Source organism: Ailuropoda melanoleuca, chromosome 16 (assembly GCF_002007445.2).
Source record: "Ailuropoda melanoleuca isolate Jingjing chromosome 16, ASM200744v2, whole genome shotgun sequence".
NCBI classification, from domain to species: domain Eukaryota; kingdom Metazoa; phylum Chordata; class Mammalia; order Carnivora; family Ursidae; genus Ailuropoda; species Ailuropoda melanoleuca.
This window is the reverse complement of record NC_048233.1, coordinates 83641668-83660573: the sequence shown is the minus strand read 5'-3', so window position 1 is coordinate 83660573 and position 18906 is coordinate 83641668. Positions and strand designations below refer to the sequence as shown.

At 62.5% G+C, this 18906-nt stretch overlaps 1 protein-coding gene across 1 annotated transcript; it reads left to right on the top strand.

Annotated features, from left to right (window-relative positions):
- The first annotated feature begins 1714 nt into the window (after positions 1-1714).
- On the top strand, positions 1715-18565 carry CDC42BPG (CDC42 binding protein kinase gamma). Its single transcript, XM_034645574.1, is given in 37 exon segments — positions 1715-2636; positions 2718-2801; positions 3180-3275; positions 3583-3731; positions 4257-4350; positions 4560-4760; positions 4889-5137; positions 5575-5654; positions 6454-6551; positions 6645-6725; positions 7008-7096; positions 7200-7379; positions 7666-7758; positions 7901-8022; positions 8099-8171; positions 8411-8517; positions 8605-8719; positions 8959-9107; positions 9195-9283; positions 9576-9628; positions 9717-9815; positions 9905-9961; positions 10248-10353; positions 10639-10772; positions 10861-11000; positions 11092-11173; positions 11914-12130; positions 13060-13076; positions 13078-13123; positions 13248-13847; positions 14886-14983; positions 15075-15159; positions 15281-15401; positions 15558-15675; positions 15877-16000; positions 16124-16212; positions 17255-18565. Coding segments are annotated over 36 exon segments (4350 nt in total). The 5' UTR covers positions 1715-2636; positions 2718-2759; the 3' UTR covers positions 17312-18565.
- Positions 18566-18906: the final 341 nt, after the last annotated feature.

Genomic DNA, 18906 nt, shown 5'->3' with positions numbered 1-18906 from the left:
CACCCCACCCCCCGCGCCCAGCCTCGCACAGACCCTCGGGGCAGGGAGCGGCACCCCCACGGTCGCGGAGCTCGCACTGGCCGTGACACGTGCCACAGGACCCTTTGGGCCCTCTCAGCTGTACACCTTACCCTCCCTCAGACTCACACACACTCCTTCCCACTCACAGAAGCTGGTGCATGTACACAACACGCAACTTACACAGACATACGCAAGCTTGGTCTCCAGTATAGACTTCAGACTCACGTCCACAGTACATGTGCTACAGAGTCACGACAGGGATGCCTCACTCCCACGTCATACTTCATGACCCTGGAGGACAAACAGGCACACACGCAGACCCCTGTGTGTCTCCCGCACTGACACACACGCTTTTTCAGTCTCCCACGAACCACACAGGCACACTGAGATACTCACAACTTGAGGAGAGACCCAGGAGCCCCACACTTCACCCTGAATAGCACCCCAACCGCGCTGGCTATTACACACTTGCCTACTTGTACTCACAGATCCGTAGGGATGCTGTCACACTGGCAGATATTCCCCCACATACACTTCCATCTCCCAGCATACAAGGCCACCCCAGACTGGACGCAGGAACCAACCTCGGCCCCTTTCCCTGTGTAGGTCGCTGGCCAGCCTTCCTGAGGTCTATTCCCCAGGGCCGGGGAGGGGGGCCTGGCTGGAGGTGGGTCTGCACCCCTTCCTGGTTGACTCCTCTGAGTCACCGGAAGGGGCTGACGTGGAGCAGCCCGCAACCCAGTGTGGGGCACCGGCCCGGCACCAGCCCCAGGCCTCCCTGGTTCTGCCTGGCCAGGCTGCGGCCTGAGGACATAGGGGCCTGGCCAGCAGGGTGAGGTGAGACCAGTGTTTGGCCAGTGGGTGACTAGCATTCCCGGAACTCCTTAGCTCTGGGCAGGCACAAGGCCTGGCCTGGCCCGGTTGGGGGCCTGCAAGACATTCCAGTGAGCTGGCCCCCAGCCCAGCCCTCTCCTCCAGGGTGAGGGCAGCCAGGAAGCCCCTGCCTCTGGTGCCCGCCACTCTCCCTGGGACTTCTGCACCTTACTCATGTGTGTCTGACGGTGTTGTCATCACCGGCTGTGACGCCCACACACACGTGTGTGTGTGTGTGTGTGTGTGTTTGCACACACGTGCTCCTTCCTCCCTGCCAGCCTCTGGCATCTCTGCCTGGGACCCCAGCATGGGGGCCTGTCTGTTGACATCTCCCGAGGTAACCGGCAGGCGGTGACTCACTCTGCTCCTGCTGCAACTTGTCCCTGCTCCTGCCCAGAGCCCCCATCCCCAGCAGCAAGGCAAGAGGACTGGGCAGCCTGTCCTAGGGACCTTGATCCTCCTGACTCTGGGCCCCAGGTTTTGGCCCCTGTCTGGCTGACAGGAGCCACCCTGGCCTCAGTTCCCCCTTGGAGGCCTGTGGCTGTTCCTCCCAGCCGCACACACACACCTGGGAAAGAGACAATTAATTTCTCTAGGGCGGTTTCCACACCGCCCCTGCTGCGGGGGTTCTGCCTGGTAAACCTGTGGAGCAGCTCTCTGTCCCGCCCACGGACCTGCCCAGCTGGCGGGGGGAAACTGAGGCAGGGAGCCAGACTGCAGCTCCCCCCAACCCCCACCACTCGTTCTTGCCTCCCTGAGTTTCTAGGCTCCAATTCCCTCCCTGGGCCTGTGGCTTCTCCGGGCCTGGAAAGGGCCTGGGAGTGGCTGGAGATGCCCCTCGACGAGTATCTGGGACTGGGAGAAGAGGGGGTTCTTGCCTAGATAAAAGCCGAGTCCAGAGAGGGAGGCAGGGCTTAGAGTTGTAGGGCTGGTCAGGCCTGGAGGAGATCTTGAGTGTTCACTCCCTCAGGTGCCAGCGTCAGGCGCCAGGGAAAGGTTTTTTGGCTCCGTTTTTAAGTCTTGTGAGAACGTGGGCAGACCTATTTATGCCTCCAGACTGAGAAGGCCCCACACCGGGAGCACAAAGCCTGTCCTCCCAGAGCCCTGCAGAATCACTGTGTGACCTGTCCTCTGGGGCTGCCCCAGGCCTCACTCCCAGCCAGGTACCTCCGTGCCTGTAGGGTCCCAAGACCAGGGCTCACAGCTCCCAGTGGCAGGGAAGCCTCTCTGGGGACAAGGAATGTTGTCCATCCAGTTTCCCAAGACAGGCCCAGGCCTGGTCCTGCTAGGCGCCAAGAACTGTGAGCTGAGGGTGGGAACGATATCCCCTTCCTCCCCAGGGTGACCTGGTCAGCCAGGGTCAACCCCAGACTGGGAAGGACTACAAGTTCCATCAGCCCCTGGGACAGAGACCACCTAGTCTGGGGACGGGGGTCCAGGGATCCATGGATTTCAGGAGGTCTGGGGGCCAGGTGGTCAGCAAAGCCCAGACCTCACGTTCCGTGCTTCCTACTCACGACTGAGTGAGTCCCTGGGGAGGCCATCTGTGCCCTGGCCTTGTGGGGGTTGCAGTTCCTGCTTTCCCCGGGCAAGAGAGAGAGCTGGGACCCTCCTCGTGGGTTCCCTGAGCCCCACTCTGTGTCCCCTCAGCCAGCCCCTTGGTAGCGAAGGTAAAAGAGCTGAGGCTGCAGAGAGATGACTTCGAGATCTTGAAGGTGATCGGCCGAGGGGCCTTCGGGGAGGTGAGCAAAAGGCATGGGGTAGGTGGGAAGAGGGGGTTCACACCCAGGCAGAGCTGACCCCGGTGCTCCGTATGGCCTCAGGTCGCCGTGGTGAGGCAGAGGGACAGTGGGCAGATTTTTGCCATGAAAATGCTGCACAAGTGGGAGATGCTGAAGAGGGCCGAGGTCAGTTTGGGGGCCGATGGGGCTTCGGCACCCTACCAACGGGCAGGGGGCGGGCGCGGGTGTGCTGCCAGTGGGGCATACAGGGCATGCTGGGGAAGGGGTAGGTGTGGCTGCTGAGCCTGTAGGGGTCCACCCCCCACAACTGCCAGCCTCCCCCATTGCTTCCCCACAATAAGCCTTTCTTCGGGCCTAAAGTAGTTCCCGTCTTCCTTATGGTAACACCGAGGCCCAGAGCCTTAGAGCATAGGGCCTGGTTCACACAGCAGCCTTGATCCAAGCTCCTAGACTTATTTATTCTTCCTCCATCTCCTGAGCTGGCGAGGAGGGTTTCCTGGGCCCTGATCCCACCCTTCGCCCTGCTCCCCAAACCTGTCTCAGACTGCCTGTTTCCGGGAGGAGCGGGACGTTCTGGTGAAGGGGGACAGCCGCTGGGTGACTGCTCTGCATTATGCCTTCCAAGATGACGAGTACCTGGTGAGGAGACTCAGCAAGGTTGGAGGGTGTTGTCTGGGGACAAAGGAGATGCTGGGTTCAAGGAGAGAGAGAGACCCCTCCTATGGGAACCACGAGGCTTCGACTCCCCACCACCTGCTGGGCCTGGAGCCCCCGCCTGAGCTCTGGCTGGAAATCTGGCGACCCTAGAGCTGCTGGGAGACACTCTTGCCTTCCCAGACCCCCTCCCACCTGGGGAGGTGGGCAGGAGGCAGGGCCCTGGGACAGGTGGTCCCCACCCTCCTCGTCTGATTCTTGCCCCACGCCCACCCCATCCACCACCGTCTAGTACCTGGTGATGGACTACTATGCCGGTGGGGACCTCCTCACTCTGTTGAGCCGCTTTGAGGACCGCCTCCCGCCCGAGCTGGCCCAGTTCTACCTGGCTGAGATGGTGCTGGCCATCCACTCTTTGCACCAGCTGGGCTACGTTCACAGGTAGGGCCCCCACCCCACCTGCTGACTGCTCTGGGGACAGTTGACCGCTGCTGGGCGCTCAGCACATGCCAAGCCCTGTGCTGGGCGCTTCGTACACACGACGCCTTTGACTCCTCACACCACAAACCTGATGTGATGGGGGCTGCCCTTGTCCCCACTTTACAGGTGAGAAAGTCAGGGCTTACTAGGTAAGCACCTAGCTCAAGGTGACTCAGCTAGCGGTTTGCACTAGTGAAGTCTGACTCCTGCCTCCCCCACAGTGTGCCCTGCTGCCTCCAGGGGTCATCCTTACGGGTCCCTTTTCCCACTCTAAACACCTTCTTCCTTCTTGGGAGCCAGGAGGCCTCGCCACCAGCCTTCCCCCTCCCGCATGCACACACACACGCTGTTCTTGTGTGCTCGTGGGAGTACGTGTGAGCAGATACGCGCTGGTGTGCGTGTGCCCGGCTACTCACATGAAGGCACGTGCCCGAACACACACCCACACATGCAGTCAAGCCCTTCTCGTCCCCTGTGCTCCCTCAGGGATGTCAAGCCGGACAATGTCCTGCTGGACATGAACGGTCACATCCGCTTGGCTGACTTTGGCTCATGCCTCCGTCTCAACAACAGTGGTATGGTAAGTCCCCAGGGCGAGGGCAGGGGCACCCGGGCTGCAGAGCTCCCAGGGGAAGGAAGGACTGGGTCGAGGCCCCGACGGGGGGTCACCAGGCTGGCTAAGCCTCAGGGAGTGGGGGTGTCAGGGCCAGACCCGGGGTCTCTGGTGAGGGGCCATCAGGCCTAGCCAAGCCCAAGGCTGTTCTCATGGCGTCCTCACCACCCCCCCAGGTGGATTCGTCAGTGGCAGTAGGGACACCAGACTACATCTCCCCCGAGATCCTGCAGGCTATGGAGGAGGGCAAGGGCCACTACGGCCCACAGTGTGACTGGTGGTCCCTGGGCGTCTGTGCCTATGAGCTGCTCTTCGGGGAGACGCCCTTCTATGCTGAATCCCTGGTGGAAACCTATGGCAAGATCATGAACCATGAGGTCTGGCCACCAGGCTCCGGGGCTCTGGGAGGGCAGCAGGAGTCCTGAGCCCCCACGGCTGGGATGCCCGCAGGCGGGGGTGGGGTCCTGGACGCCCACCTGCACCCCTCCCTCGCCCTGGCCTGCAGGACCACCTGCAGTTTCCCTCGGATGCGCCCGACGTGCCGGCCACTGCCCGGGACCTGATCCGCCAGCTGCTTTGCCGCCAGGAGGAGCGGCTGGGCCGCGGGGGGCTGGACGACTTCCGGAACCACCCCTTCTTTGAAGGCGTGGACTGGGAGCAGCTGGCAACCAGCACTGCCCCCTACATCCCTGAGCTTCGTGGGCCCATGGACACGTCCAACTTTGACGTGGACGATGACACCCTCAACCACCCGGTGAGTAGAGGGTCCCACAGCTTAGGAAAGCTGCCTTGACCCTTGCTGGCTGTGGGAACCCCCCAGAAGTTCTCCAGAGCAGCTGCTGGGTGGAGGCTGAGGCCCTCGCACTCCAGAGGCTCATGGGCATTATGGTTCACCTGGGTGGGTTCAGCTGTACCGCGGTGCGTTGTAACAGGTGAAGGCCGTTGGCCCTCAAGTATCATCCTGTTAACCAGAGGTCTTGTAAGGAAGAAGACCCTCAGCAGCACCTGGGAGGCCACGGTCACAAGGACTCGTGGGAGTCGATGTCTGTTTAGGTGGGGCCCACGTCCCCCTCCTCGGTTCCAACTGAGCAGGAGGTCGGCACTCCCAGTCCCAGGGGAGTCCCCTGGGTCTTGAGCCTCTGCCTGAAGCCAGGCCTGTTGAGTGTGACACTCCTTCCCCTCCTTCTGCAGGGGACCCTCCCTCCTCCCTCCCATGGGGCTTTCTCTGGCCACCACCTGCCATTCGTGGGCTTCACCTACACCTCGGGCAGGTGAGTCTCGTCCTCACATACCTAGTGGGAGGCTGGGGGCTGCCTGGCCTGGAGGACACTGGGAATGTAGCCTGCTGGGACCCCAGGAAAGGGGTCGAATGGCCTACTTGGTGCCTGTACGTGACAGGTGCTCCGGGAGTGTGCTCTGGGCCCTCGGGAGGACAACTCCCACATCCTCACGTTCTGGTGGAGCCATGCCTATGCCCCCTATGGGTCCCGTCCCAGCATCTGGTCCTTAGAGGACCCTCCGTGGTGGGCTGAGAGTATCCTGGACTCAGAACCAGAGGCCAAGAGTTGGAAGGGCCCCTCCAAGTCCCTGAGCTGCACTTCGTGCCCATTTTACATTGGGTCGAGTGATCTAGCTCATTCGAGGGGCTGGCCTGAGACTGCGGTGAGGAGGCGCTCTGAGGTGCAAGCAAATGCGTCTGCCCCGCATCCTGAGCGCCAGTGTGTGCCGGGCATGGGGCCAAGTGGCCCAAATCACCATGTCCTCGTGCCAGTCCCTGGAGGAGGGCCTGGGAGGAAACTGAGGCTCAGATATGTTAGGCGACTGTTCAAGTTCAAGCAGCTTATAGCGGCCAGGGCTGGGGCTTGCCCCTGGGTCTGGGATCCCAGGGGCGGGGTCTGGTCTGGTCTGGTCCGGTCCGGTCTCTTTCTCCGGCACAGAGCCAAGGGCTGGGTACAGAGCTGGCGCACAGAGGGTGTTTCTTGGATGAATGGACGACTGGATGCGGGAAGGTGGAGGGGCTCTGGGGGGGGAACGGGTTTCCGCCAGCACATGTCGCCCTGCTCTCCGCAGTCCAGGCCCCGAGAGCAGCTCTGAGCGGTTGGCTGGCCTAGAGCGGCAGCTTGATCGTCTGGAGCAGGAGAAGATGGAGCTGAGCCGGGAGCTCCAAGGTACAGGGGAGCCAGCCGGGCCGGGGCGGCGTGGGTCTGACCCGGGAGCGACTGCTGGGCCAGCCCCTCACCGACGGGTGCCGCCCTCTGCAGAGGTCCTGCAGGTCTCCTCAGACCCCCAGGAGCTGGAGCGGCTGCGGAAGGAAGTGCAGACTCTACAGGACAGGCTGTCAGGTATCCCGCCCCCCAGCATCACCCCCTCTTTCCGCCATCCTTGCCCTGGAGCCTGAGCGGCTTTCCAAGCACACCTGAGTCCAGCCTGGGTTCCAGTCCCGCCCGACTCTGTGTAGACGTGTGATCTTAGGGAAGTATTTTAAACTCTCTGAGCCTACACGTAGAAAATGGGCCAAGGAGACCTGCTTCCCGGGCCGTGGTGAGGGTTCTGTGAGATGCTGCCCGCTGATTTTCTGGCTGAGGCCGTCAGTACGCGTGGGCCTCAGTGACAATTCCTGGCAGAGACGCCGAGGGACAGCGAGGACTGGACGGATGGTGGGAGCCCAGGCCAGGACGGCGACCTGCGGCGGGAGCGAGACTGGCTCGTCCGGGTGAGGGCCTGGTGAGATGGGGGAGCGGCCCGGGACTCCGTGCTAAGGAGGTCCCGCCCTGACTCCAGGCCTTGCCCGCCCCACCCCTCTGGGACCCCTCCAGGAGCTGGCCGAGGCTCAGGCAGGGCTGCGGGCGCAGGCGCAGGCGCTACGCAGAGCACAGGAGCGGCAGGACGAGCTGCTGCAGAGGCTGCACGAGGCCCAGGAGAGAGAGGCGGCCGCCGCCAGCCAGATGCAGGCCCTGAGCTCCCAGCTGGAGGAAGCCCAGGAGAGCAGCAGAAAGGTGAGTGATGGGGGCAGGTGGGGACAGCGGCTCTGCCCCGTGACCCCACTGGGTGGCTGGAGGAAGCCCAGGGAGCTCGGGGCTCGGTGCTGGCAACACCACGCACCTTGTACCCTTACTGCGGCTGACCGAAGCTCAAGCGAGGGGATGCGTTTGAGGGGGTGGCTGGAGGTTCACTGCCTGCATTCCCGCTGTGGCTGGTGGGGGCCCCGGAGTCTGTAGCGAGGCAGGGGAGTGGGTTGGGGTGGACATGGTCCGCAGTGACTGCCCCTGCATCTCGTCACAGTTGCAGGCCCAGGTGGCCACCCTATGCCGGGAGGTGACACAGCTCCAGAGACAGAGGGAGCGAAGTCTTGAGAAGGAATCTTTCCGGGTCAAGGTAGTGAAGTCTTACCCTCTTCCCAGGGGCACTTACCTTGGCGTGACCTACTCAGGGCCCTCAGGCCCCACCTGGGTCCCTGGGGTAGGAGTGGGCCATAGCTTCTCAGGCCCCTGCCCTGACCCCTCTCTGTGTCCTCAAGACCATCCACACTGCCTCTGAGACCAATGGCACGGGGCTGCCTGAGAGCAGGCCTCAGGAAGCGCAGCTGAGGAAGGAGGTGGCTGCCTTGCGTGTGCAGCTGGAGCAGGCCCGTGGCCACGGGTGAGCTGGGCCACCAGGGTGGGGGTCAGGAGGGTGGACTGCGCTGGGAGGCATCGAGTCATCCTCTCTTCCCCAGGCTGAGTGGGAAGGAGGAGGCTCTGTGCCGGCTGGAGGAAGAGAACCGGCGGCTGAGCCTGGAGCAGGAGCGGGTGAGCACGGTGGACGGAGGGCAGACGGGCAGACAGACCGACAGGCAGTGGGACAGAGGTGGGGAGCTGGCCGGGTGGATGGTCCGAGCTGCCAGGGTCCCAGAGCAGGCTGTCTCCCCAGCCCGGTAGCACTCACAGCTGGCCGGTGAGCTATGGCGGGTAAACTAGGGTGGACACGGATGTGGTTCAGGGGTACAGGGGCCCCTGGAGACTGACCCCTCTTCCTTCCCGGCCCCCAGCTGGTGGAAGAGCTGGAACGGGAGCAGCAGAGCAAGCAGCAGCTGGAGGGCGAACGGCGGGAGACGGAGAGCAACTGGGAGGCCCAGATTGCCGACATCCTCAGCTGGTGGGGGCTGAGGGGCTAGTGGGGAGGGGCCGGGCCCAGGCGGGGCTGAGGGTCCGGGCCATGACCCTGAGCCCCCTTCCCAATCAGGGTGAACGATGAGAAGGTCTCAAGAGGCTATCTTCAGGCCCTGGCCACCAAGATGGCCGAGGAGCTAGAGTCCTTGAGGAACGTGGGCACCCAGACGCTCCCTGCCCGGCCGCTGGTGAGCCCCGGCAGACACCCTGGGGGGGTGGGCGTGCCAGGAGCCTCAGTCAGCAGGCAGGCGGGAACCCTGAACTTCCAGAAGATCAGTGACTTGCCCGAGCTCACACTGGGTTGGTGGCCAGTCCAGGGCTTTGAGTCTGGCCAGGTGATGTGGATGGCAGTGTGCTCTGGTGGGAGGGGCCTCTGAGGCAGCCAGGCCCCGGGGGGCGTCTTACCTGGGCACCCCCTGGCCACCAGGACCACCAGTGGAAGGCACGGCGGCTGCAGAAGATGGAGGCCTCAGCCAGGCTGGAGCTGCAGTCGGCCTTGGAGGCCGAGATCCGGGCCAAGCAGAGCCTGCAGGAGCGGCTGACGCAGGTGCAGGAGGCCCAGCTGCAGGCTGAGAGGTGGGAGCACAGGGAGACCCTGCAAAGGGGGCTCGGGACCCCTGCGGAGGCCTCTGATGAGCCCCCCTCCCCCCGGCTGTCCCCCAGCCGTCTGCAGGAGGCGGAGAAGCAGAACCAGGGCCTGCAGCAGGAGCTGGCTGTGCTGCGGGAGGAGCTGGTGGCCCGCGGCCCGGGCGGTAAGTGCTTGTCTGCCTGCCTGTCCTGGAGCGAGGCCCCAGCTTGAGCCTCATGGGGGCCAAGGGGGGCCCACGACGCCCTTGCAGGACTGTGGAGGCAAGAGCTTGTTCTGGACTCTGCTGCTCACCCCACTGTTACCCGGCACTTATGGGTATCCACCACAGCCCGCAGTCACTGTTCCATTTCACTGAGGTGGAAACTGAGGCTCCTGCTGGCCCCCAGTTCCTCAGGAACGGGTGTCAGGGCTGAGCCAGGGACCCACCCCCAGTGACCTGTGCTCTCTGTTTGCAGACACAAAGCCTGCAAACTCCCTGATCCCCTTCCTGTCCCTCCGGAGCTCAGAGGTAAGAACCTTGCATGGGGGCTGGCTGGGAGGAGTCCTGGGAGAAGAAGCACAGGGGCCTTGACTTCCCCCATCATCTCACTCCCCAGAAGGATTCCACCAAGGACCCTGACCTCTCGGCAGAGGCCCTGAAGCCCGGTGTGGAGCCAGAGCTGAGGCCAGAGGGCCGCCGCAGCCTGCGCCTAGGGGTGAGGACAGGCGGGAGTCCCGCGTTTGGGGGGCTGGGCCCCACCGGCTGCCTGCGCCCTCCTCACCTTTTGGCTTGCCTCCCCCGCAGGCTGTGTTCCCCAAAGCGCCTGCTGCCCCCACCACCCCTGCAGAAGGTCCTGCAAAGGTCAGCACCTGGAGGGGTGGAGTGGGGTGGGGGCACTAAGCCATTCTGCCAGGTCTCCAAGGACCTGCTTGGGTCCCTCCACGGACGGACATGATGGCTGGCAGACCACACTGGGGACAGGGGCAGTGAGTTTGAGCGCTGTGACAGACTCACTGGGGCTGGGTTCACATTGCGTGGGCTCATTCCCTGGTCCCACCTGACACCTCAGGGTGGCCTCAGGGGTGGGACACAGGGCCCTAGTTGGCCACAGGCCGGTGTGAGTAACACGCGTGTCCCACCTCCCCAGCCTGGCTCCCATGCACTGCGGCCCCGGAGCTTCCCATCCCCTACCAAGTGTCTCCGCTGCACCTCGCTGATGCTGGGCCTGGGCCGCCAGGGCCTGGGCTGTGACGGTGAGAACCCCACTCCACCTGCATGCCCGCCTCCCGTCCCTGGGTGGAGGGAATGAGACAGCCTGACCCTGACACACCCCGATTTTCCTCTCGGTCCATGTCTCGTTTCCCGCTGCTCCATTTCACTCGCTCTCTCTCTTTTTCTCCCCCTCACTTCATGGGGGAATTGGTGACAGTTCAGGGGCCACCACAGCCTCAGGGAAGCCGGGGCTGGGGCCGCCCAGACTCCTGGTTCTGGGCTGTCCCCACCCAGCCTCACACCACCGTCTTCTGCTTTCCCCACAGCCTGTGGCTACTTCTGTCACTCCGCATGTGCCCCCCAGGCCCCGCCCTGCCCCGTGCCCCCTGACCACCTCCGCACAGCCCTGGGAGTACACCCCGAAACGGGCACGGGCACGGCCTACGAGGGCTTCCTGTCGGTGAGCTGGGGCTGGCCAGGGAGGGGGAGGCCAGCATGGGGGGAGTGGCGACAGCCCGGCGGGCCCTTCCATGCCTGCCTTCCCCCAGGTGCCGCGGCCCTCGGGCGTCCGGCGTGGCTGGCAGCGCGTGTTTGCTGCCCTTAGTGACTCACGCCTGCTCCTGTTTGATGCCCCTGACCCCCGGCTCAGCCCAGCCAGTGGGGCTCTGCTGCAGGCCCTGGATCTGAGGTGGGTGCCAGGCAGGGGCAAAGGGATGCAGTGGTCGGGGGAGGTGGCCAGGGCCATTGTGACCTCTGACCAGCTCCGTGGACCTCTGCAGGGACCCCCAGTTCTCAGCCACCCCAGTCCTGGCCTCCGATGTTATCCACGCGCAGTCCAGGGACCTGCCACGCATCTTTAGGGTGAGTGCCGGGCAGGGTGGGCCGGGCCACTGTCCACATCTCCGCGGCCCTGCTCCATTCACTCTTCTCTGTGTCCTTCTCCGTGGCTGCCCTCTGCACCGCCCCCCCCCCGCCGCCCCATCACCTCCACAGGGATGGCTATGGTAGCCTCCATCCCACAGAGCAGTGTGCTCTCTGTGTGTGAAGCTGGCAGAGTCCTGCTCGTTTAGGACCCTTCTGTGGCTTCCCATCACCCTCAGGGTGCTCCTGACTGTGGCCTCGAGGCCTCATATTTCTGACCCTGCAGGCCTCCCCGGCCTCCCTCTGGAGCCTCTCTCTGCTCTGAACACGGCTCGCTTTCTCCAGTTCCAAAAGTGCCCTGTAACCACGGACCCTTCCCATCCCGTTTCCTCTACTCAGCCCGGGCTGCCCCCGAGCCTCTCCCCAACCTGGACTACTCCTGGTTACTCCACTCACCCCCTGGGCTCCAGCAGAAATGTCTCTTCACCAGGGAGGGCATCTTTCACTCTCGGCCTGGGTCAGGGGCCCTGCCGTATGCTCCCATGATGCCCCGTCTCTCCCCCACCATGGCCTTGTTGGTGTGACGGTCTGACTGTCCCGTCTGGTGAATCACCTGCTGTAAGACAGCTGCCAGCCCTGCACCTGGCCGCTCACGTTGGTGCTAAGAGGCATCAACCAGGGGAGAGAGTGGATGACAGGGTGTCGCCCCACAGCCCGCCAGCCTGGGTCCCCGCCCACAGGTGACAGCCTCCCAGCTGACAGTGCCGCCCGCCGTGTGCACTGTGCTGCTGCTGGCCCAGAGCGAGGCTGAGCGGGAGCGCTGGCTGCAGGTGCTGGGTGAGCTGCAGCGGCTGCTGCTGGACACGCGGCCAAGGCCAAGGCTTGTGTACACACTGAAGGAAGCCTATGACAACGGGCTGCCGCTGCTGCCCCATGCGCTCTGTGCCGCCATCATCGGTGAGCCGCCCTCTGAGAAGCATTGCCCTGGGCCGGCTTTGGGGAGGAGTCTGGGGCTGTCGGGAGGGTTGCTGCCCAGTCCCTACAGCTATGAGCTGCATACTCTCCGCATTACATACGTGACCCTCTCCTGGGCATGGCTGTGTGGTCAGCCTAGCCAGGGGGGCTGGGGCTTGGCTTCTGCCACTCCAGTTCTCTGTGCCTCGGCTTCTGCTTTTTCTCAAAGAATCTTAAGTGAGTGAAAAGAGCAAGGGCTTTTAGCAAGAGACGAGTGAGGGCTCCAGTCCTGGCTTTCTTACTGCAGCAGGGTGACCACGGGGGAGCCCTCCACTGCCTCCTGTGGGAGCCTGGTGCTCAGCGGGACCTCCGTGAAGAAGCGAGGGAGCGGTGCCTCCTGGCTTCCCTGGGCAGGTGGCCACGGCCCTGAGCCAGCCTCTGCCCTGGAGAGCTGGGGCCTCCCCCTGCACTCAGAGTGGGAGCCGCCCCAGGAGAGACTGTGCGGCTCCTCCAGGGTCCCTGTGTCGGTCGGGAGCTGGGGGAACAAGGGCACTGACTGAGCAGGGCCTGCTGTGAGCGGAACACTCGCCCTGCATGGTCGCAGCCTCAGAGCAGCTCTGTGAGAAAGGATCCATTGCCCCCTCTTTACAGAAGGAGAGCCAAGGCTCTGAGAGGTGACAGGACTTACCGCAAATCCCACAACTTGGTGGGGACTCCTCCCCCTCCCCCCAGCCCTTGTGGGCCTTCCCCCCGCCCCCCCAGGAGAGCCAGCCCAGACTTTGAGAGACAAGGGTCCAGTGATGTAGGGACAGTAGGATTGCCATCCCCATGCCCTCAGGAGAAAGTGAGGCTCAGCAAGGACAGGCAGGCTGTCTCATCTTCGGCTGCCAGGTGGGCTCCCTGACCCCTGATCCCCTTCCTCCATCTACTAGACCAGGAGCGGCTTGCTCCTGGGCACTGAGGAGGGGCTGTTCGTGATCCATCTGCATAGCAATGGTACATGCGAGGCTGGGCCGGGGTGGACCTGGGTGGGGGGTCAGCCCCAGCGGCCAGAGGAGGGAGGGCACAGGGCTGTTCTTCACCCACCTGCTGGTGACACTCTCCTTCCCCAACCCCGAAGACATCTTCCAGGTGGGCGACTGCCGGCGGGTGCAGCGGCTGACTGTGAGCCCCACGGCGGGCCTTCTGGTCGTGCTGTGCGGCCGTGGCCCCAGTGTGCGCCTCTTCGCCCTGGCCAAGCTGGAGAGTGCGGAGGCAGGGGGTGCCAAGATCCCTGAGTCCCGAGGCTGCCAGGCGCTGGCAGCCGGACGCATCTTGCAGGCCCGCACCCCCGTGCTCTGTGTAGCTGTCAAGCGCCAGGTGCTCTGCTACCAGCTGGGCTCGGGCCCAGGGCCCTGGCAGCGCCGCATCCGTGAGCTGCAGGCACCCGCACCTGTGCAGAGCCTGGGGCTGCTGGGCGACCGGCTGTGCGTGGGCGCCGCCGGGGCCTTCGCCGTCTACCCGCTGCTTAACGAGGCTGCACCCGTAGCGCTGGGGGCTGGTCTGGTGTCCGAGGAGCTGCCACCGTCCCGCGGGGGCCTGGGTGAGGCGCTGGGCGCCGTGGAGCTCAGCCTTAGTGAGTTCCTGCTGCTCTTCACCACTGCGGGGGTCTATGTGGACAGCGCCGGCCGCAAGTCTCGCATCCACGAGTTGCTGTGGCCAGCAGTGCCCACGGGCTGGGGTAAGGCCTGCGGAGGGCCCAGCTGTGGCTGGTCCTCCTGCCTGACCACACCCTGCTCTGCCCTCAGTGGACTGCACCGGATCTTCCTCTCTTGGGCCTCTGCTCATGCTCTTCCCCCTGCCTGAACTGTCTTCCTTGTACCCAGCAAACTCTTAACCAAGTCCAGCCGCAATGCCAGCTCAGGACCCAGAGCTGGTAGGCGCTCTGTAAATGACCACCATGACTTCTGTCATTGCCATTTCTGCTTTCATGCTCCCTGCACTGCCTTCCCCCATTATTGGTCCTTTGTTCCTTTTTGCTCCCCCACCTCTGTATGCAGACCTCTGCCCTACTGCTCTTCGTACCTTCTTGTAATGACTGCTTTGGTACAGTGGGGGCCTACCGAATGGGCTGGGACTGGTTTCTTTGTCACATCCTGCACCCAGCCCAGAGAAGCACACTCTAGGGGCTGTGAATGTTTGGAGGATGAATGAGTGAATGAATGAATGAATGAATGAACAAGGCAGTAGAGTCCAACACATTCACAGGTAACTGTGAGATGGCATCCGGGCCAGAAGACAGGGACAGAGTTCCCTTCATAAGCAGTGATTCTTCTGGGGTGGGGCCTGTGGGCTGGGTACAGCACACACTTGGTCTGTGGGAGCTGGAGTTGGACTGCCCAGGGCTAATTCCCAGCTCTCACTCTCCACTGGGTGACCTTGGCCATACTTAGTTCTGTGGTTCCATTCTGTCATCTGTAAATTAGGGATAATAATATGACCTGCCCAGAGTTGTTTAAGAAGTGAAGGAGAAAAAGTTTGCCAAGTGGTTGGAACTATGCCTGGCATGTCAGACAGTGAGTGCTCCAGACTGCGATCTCCGATTTGCTATGGCCGTTGGGCGGGGCAACCTGGAGTCTTCAGAAGGACCTTTGGTTGGGCGTGGAAGTTACTGTGCGGTGGCAGGACACGGGGCGGAGCGGGGGGTGGTGTTCCGGGGCCGCAGCCGAGGAAACAAGCCCACGGAGGTGCCGGACTTGCACGGTCTCCTGCCCCGCAGGTTATGCAGCCCCCTACCTGACCGTGTTCAGCGAGAACGCCGTCGATGTGTTTGATGTCAGGAAAGCAGAATGGGTCCAGACGGTGCCACTCAAGAAGGTGAGGGCGGCCCGGACCCCTGGCCCTGGCCCTGGCCCTGGCCTGGGGGGCTGCTGGGCAGCAGGGCTGACCTCTGTGCCTGTTGCCTCAGGTGCGACCCCTAAACCCGGAGGGCTCCCTGTTTCTCTTTGGCACGGAGAAGGTCCGCCTGACCTACCTCAGGAACCGGCTGGCAGGTGAGCAGTGCCTGTGCAAGGGAGTACGGAGTGTGTGCGTTCACGTGTGCATGTGTGACCCTGAGCTCCCGCGTGAGCTGGGGACTTGGGAGCACCGCCCGGCTCTCTGCTTCTCCCACAGAGAAGGACGAGTTCGACATCCCCGACCTCACTGACAACAGCCGGCGCCAGCTGTTCCGCGCCAAGAGCAAGCGCCACTTCTTCTTCCGCGTGTCGGAGGAGCAGCGGCAGCAGCGGCGCAGGTGCGCGTGCGCATTGCGGAGGCGGGGCGGGGCCTCGCCTCCCAAGCTTGGGGGCGGGGCGAAGCCAGGCAGTGCCAGGCGCGGGTCCGTTTCGGGAGCGGGCGGGGCAAGCATCCCTTGCGCCGCGCCTCTCCCCCACACTCCCTCCACCCGCAGGGAGATGCTGAAGGACCCCTTTGTGCGCTCCAAGCTCATCTCACCGCCCACCAACTTCAACCACCTGGTGCACGTGGGCCCCACGGACGGGAAGCCCAGCGCCAGGGTTCTGCCCCGGGTGAGTTCTCCGGAGCCAATCGCAAGCCTCCCTGGTGAGGCTCAGCCAATCACCGGCCTTCCCGTCGCGCTTGAGCCAATCGCAGCCCTCTGTTTACCTCGGACCCGGGACCTCAGCACGTCCAGGCTGGGGGCCCACTGCGGTGGGTTTGCCTTGGGCTGGGTCGCCGCCCGGTCCCAGCCCTCCTGCACTGTCCAACAGGCTCCAGAAGGGAAGGGCCGAGGTACCCGGGGCTCCGGCCCGCAACGTCCCCACAGCTTCTCCGAGGCTTCGCGACGCCCAGCCTCCGTGGGCAGCGACGGGCTTGCTGGAGACGCGGACACCAGTAAGGACAACCCTACTGCTTCCACTGCCTCCGTATCCCTCCGCAAAGTTTCCATTCCCCTTTGGACCCCTCATATTTGACCTTGGATTCTTGTGTGCCCCCCCCCCCATCCTGCTCCTGGAGCAGTGAAGAGGAAGCCTTGGACATCTCTGTCCAGCGAGTCCGTGTCCTGTCCCCAGGGATCTCTGAGCCCTGCAGACTCCCTGATACAGGTGAGCTGGTGGGGGTTTTCCCTCCCCTATAAAAGCACAGGTAGTTCTGTTCTGTGCTAGGCCCTGTGCTGGGACCTGAAGCCAGGAACCAAGCTAAGCCCAGCCCTGGCCTGGACCCTAAGAGAAGCAGACTCGCCCCACAGTGGGCCCCAACAGAGGCCTGGAGGCAGGTCGGCCTAGGTGGGAATCTTAGCCCTGATTGTCCCAGGAGTGTGGCCCTGGGCGAGATGTCCAGCCTCCCTGAGCTTCTTTCACCTGTAAAATGAGGTGATTATTTGAGATTATCCTAGAAGTGATAAGCGTATGAGGTGAGGATGACTTCGGTAGGGTGCCTGACACGTGGGGAGAGTGCCACAGAAGGGGAGCGCTTTAGAGGCCCAACCTGAGGTGGAAGGATCAGAGGAGAGTCTGCTCTGGCTGGGGACAGGGCAAGACATAAGAGAAGCTGGGAAGGCTCCCATTCACCCTACAGCCACTTCTCCACTGCCACCCCCACTGGAGCCACACCAGGCCACTGAGAGCCCTGGGACTTGCCATATTCTTTCACACCTTCAGGCTCTTGCCCCTGACATCCCCGCTGCTTTGAATGCCCTTTCATCAACATCCAGGCCACCCTCAAGGCTCTGCACTAATATCGCCCTTTCCAAAGATCACCTGGCTGCCTGGCAGCCACCAGCCTCCCTAGGGCCCGTGCCTGCTCCATCTACCCCGATTTGTCAGTCCTTCTGTGCTATGGTTTTCCTCCGATGCCAGCCCTCCTTCCTCAACTGTGGGCTCCCTGATAGCAAGGGTCAAGTTTGTCTTCTGCCTAGAGTAAAGCATGTTTGTTAGCTGATGAGGAATAGAGTAAACGAACAAAGGGACTTTGATGTGGGCTCCAGGGTTAAGTAGGAGTTCCCAAGGTTTTTCTCCTATAGCCCCACCCCACCTCATATCTGGTCTCCTCCAAGGGCCCTGATGTAGCAGGTAATGGATCCTGGGAAGGCCTCTGGGGGTCATTGGTCTGGTGAGGAAAGAGTCCTTCCTTCTGTTTCCCCTCCAGGTGTCAGAACGGCCCCGGAGCCTCCCCCCAGCCCCTGAATCAGAGGGCTCCCCTTGACACCCTCTGGCAGGGCCCACCCCGATCCCAGGAGCGAGAGACAGAAACGAGCAAAGAGCTTGAGGAATGCCATGCTCCGGCTGGCCCGGGATGTGTGGAAATTCGGACTCAGGGAGGGCCTGGGTTGGAGAGCAACTTGGAGGCTGGTCTGGGTACCCAGGACCCGGGGGCCCTGATTCCCAGCCCTTATCCTGCCTTTCCCCTCTGCTCCCAGCCCCTATTTCTGCTAGCTACTGGGAATAGAAGGGTACCCTCTCTGCCCTGCGTGCCCTTCTGCCCTGGAGTCCAGGGGCGATTGTGCCAAAGCTCTCCTTTCCAGTGTCCAGCCTCAGAAAGCCTGCAAGCAAGAGTCGGGATGAGGGATGGGGAAGGACTGGGTCCTTGGGAGCAATCTGGGGTCTTGGCTGTGGACTGTCTAGCCTTAGGTGAGGCCAAGTTGGGGCATATCGCGGTCTCTGCTCAGGGTCAAGGTAGGAAAGACAGAGTCTGATCCAAAGGAAAGGAGGATGGGGCGCCCAGCTGGCTCAAGTCAGTAGAGCATGCTACTCTTGATCTCAGGATTGTGAGTTCAAGCACCATGTTGGGGGGTAGAGATTACTTAAAAAATTTAAAAAAAATGTCTTTTTCAAAGTAAAGGAGGATAGACAAGGAGCAGGGAGGATGTAGGTGAAGGAAGTAGGAGAGGGAAGGGGAAGGAAAGGAAGTGAAAGAGGCAGTGTTAGTGATTGGCAGGAGGGGAGAGGCATCCAGAGGAGGAGAGGGATAAAGGAGGAGCAGTGAAGAGGAGCAGAGAGCTGAGGGGGGCCTTTCTCTCTGGGCAGGAGCTCAGCGGGATTGGGAACAGAGAAAGGCCCTGTGAACCAACTGCCCTTGCATCTAATCCGCCCAGTGGGGGGAGAGCATTCCTAGACAGGGACAGGATGGGGGGGGTATTTATAAAGGCTACTTGGTGGGAGATGGCATCTGACGGGGGCCACTGGAGGGTCTCCAGGCACACTCTGGCCCCTCCCAGAAAGGGGGGGGTCCTTTTTCTCAAAGCTTCAACCACCTTTGTATTAGGGGATCATAGGGGGCATTTTATTATTGATCATAGTCATTATTATTGTTATTATATTACTATTTTTATTAAACTTCCCTCTACTGCCAAGTGGGGGCAAATAAGTATTTATCTCTTCAAACGCCATATTCCCGGGAGGGATGGACCCTGATGCTCTGTGACGCAGCAAGAAACCAATAAAGATGACTTTTTAAGCTGCTGGCCTCCCTGCCTGGATCTGTCCTCCTGGGGCTCAGAAAATGGGGGGGGGGTCAGAGATGGGGGGAGAAACGGGGATGTCAGAGACAGTTAAAGACTGAGTTGTCTTCCCCCGTACTTTCAGGAATCAGATGACACATGCAAATGGGGGTGAGGACAATTCAACAGCAAAGGGACAGTTTACAAAAGCGGGGGCAGTGTTCATGGAACCCACCAAGGAGAGGCGGTACTCCTGAGCCCCAGCGGCCTGGGAAGCTGGTAGCACTCGCAGGCAGGAAGAGGCAGTGGTGTCACCTGACAGGAGCTGTGGCTGTCAGCAGAACTTGGCTGTGGTTGAGCA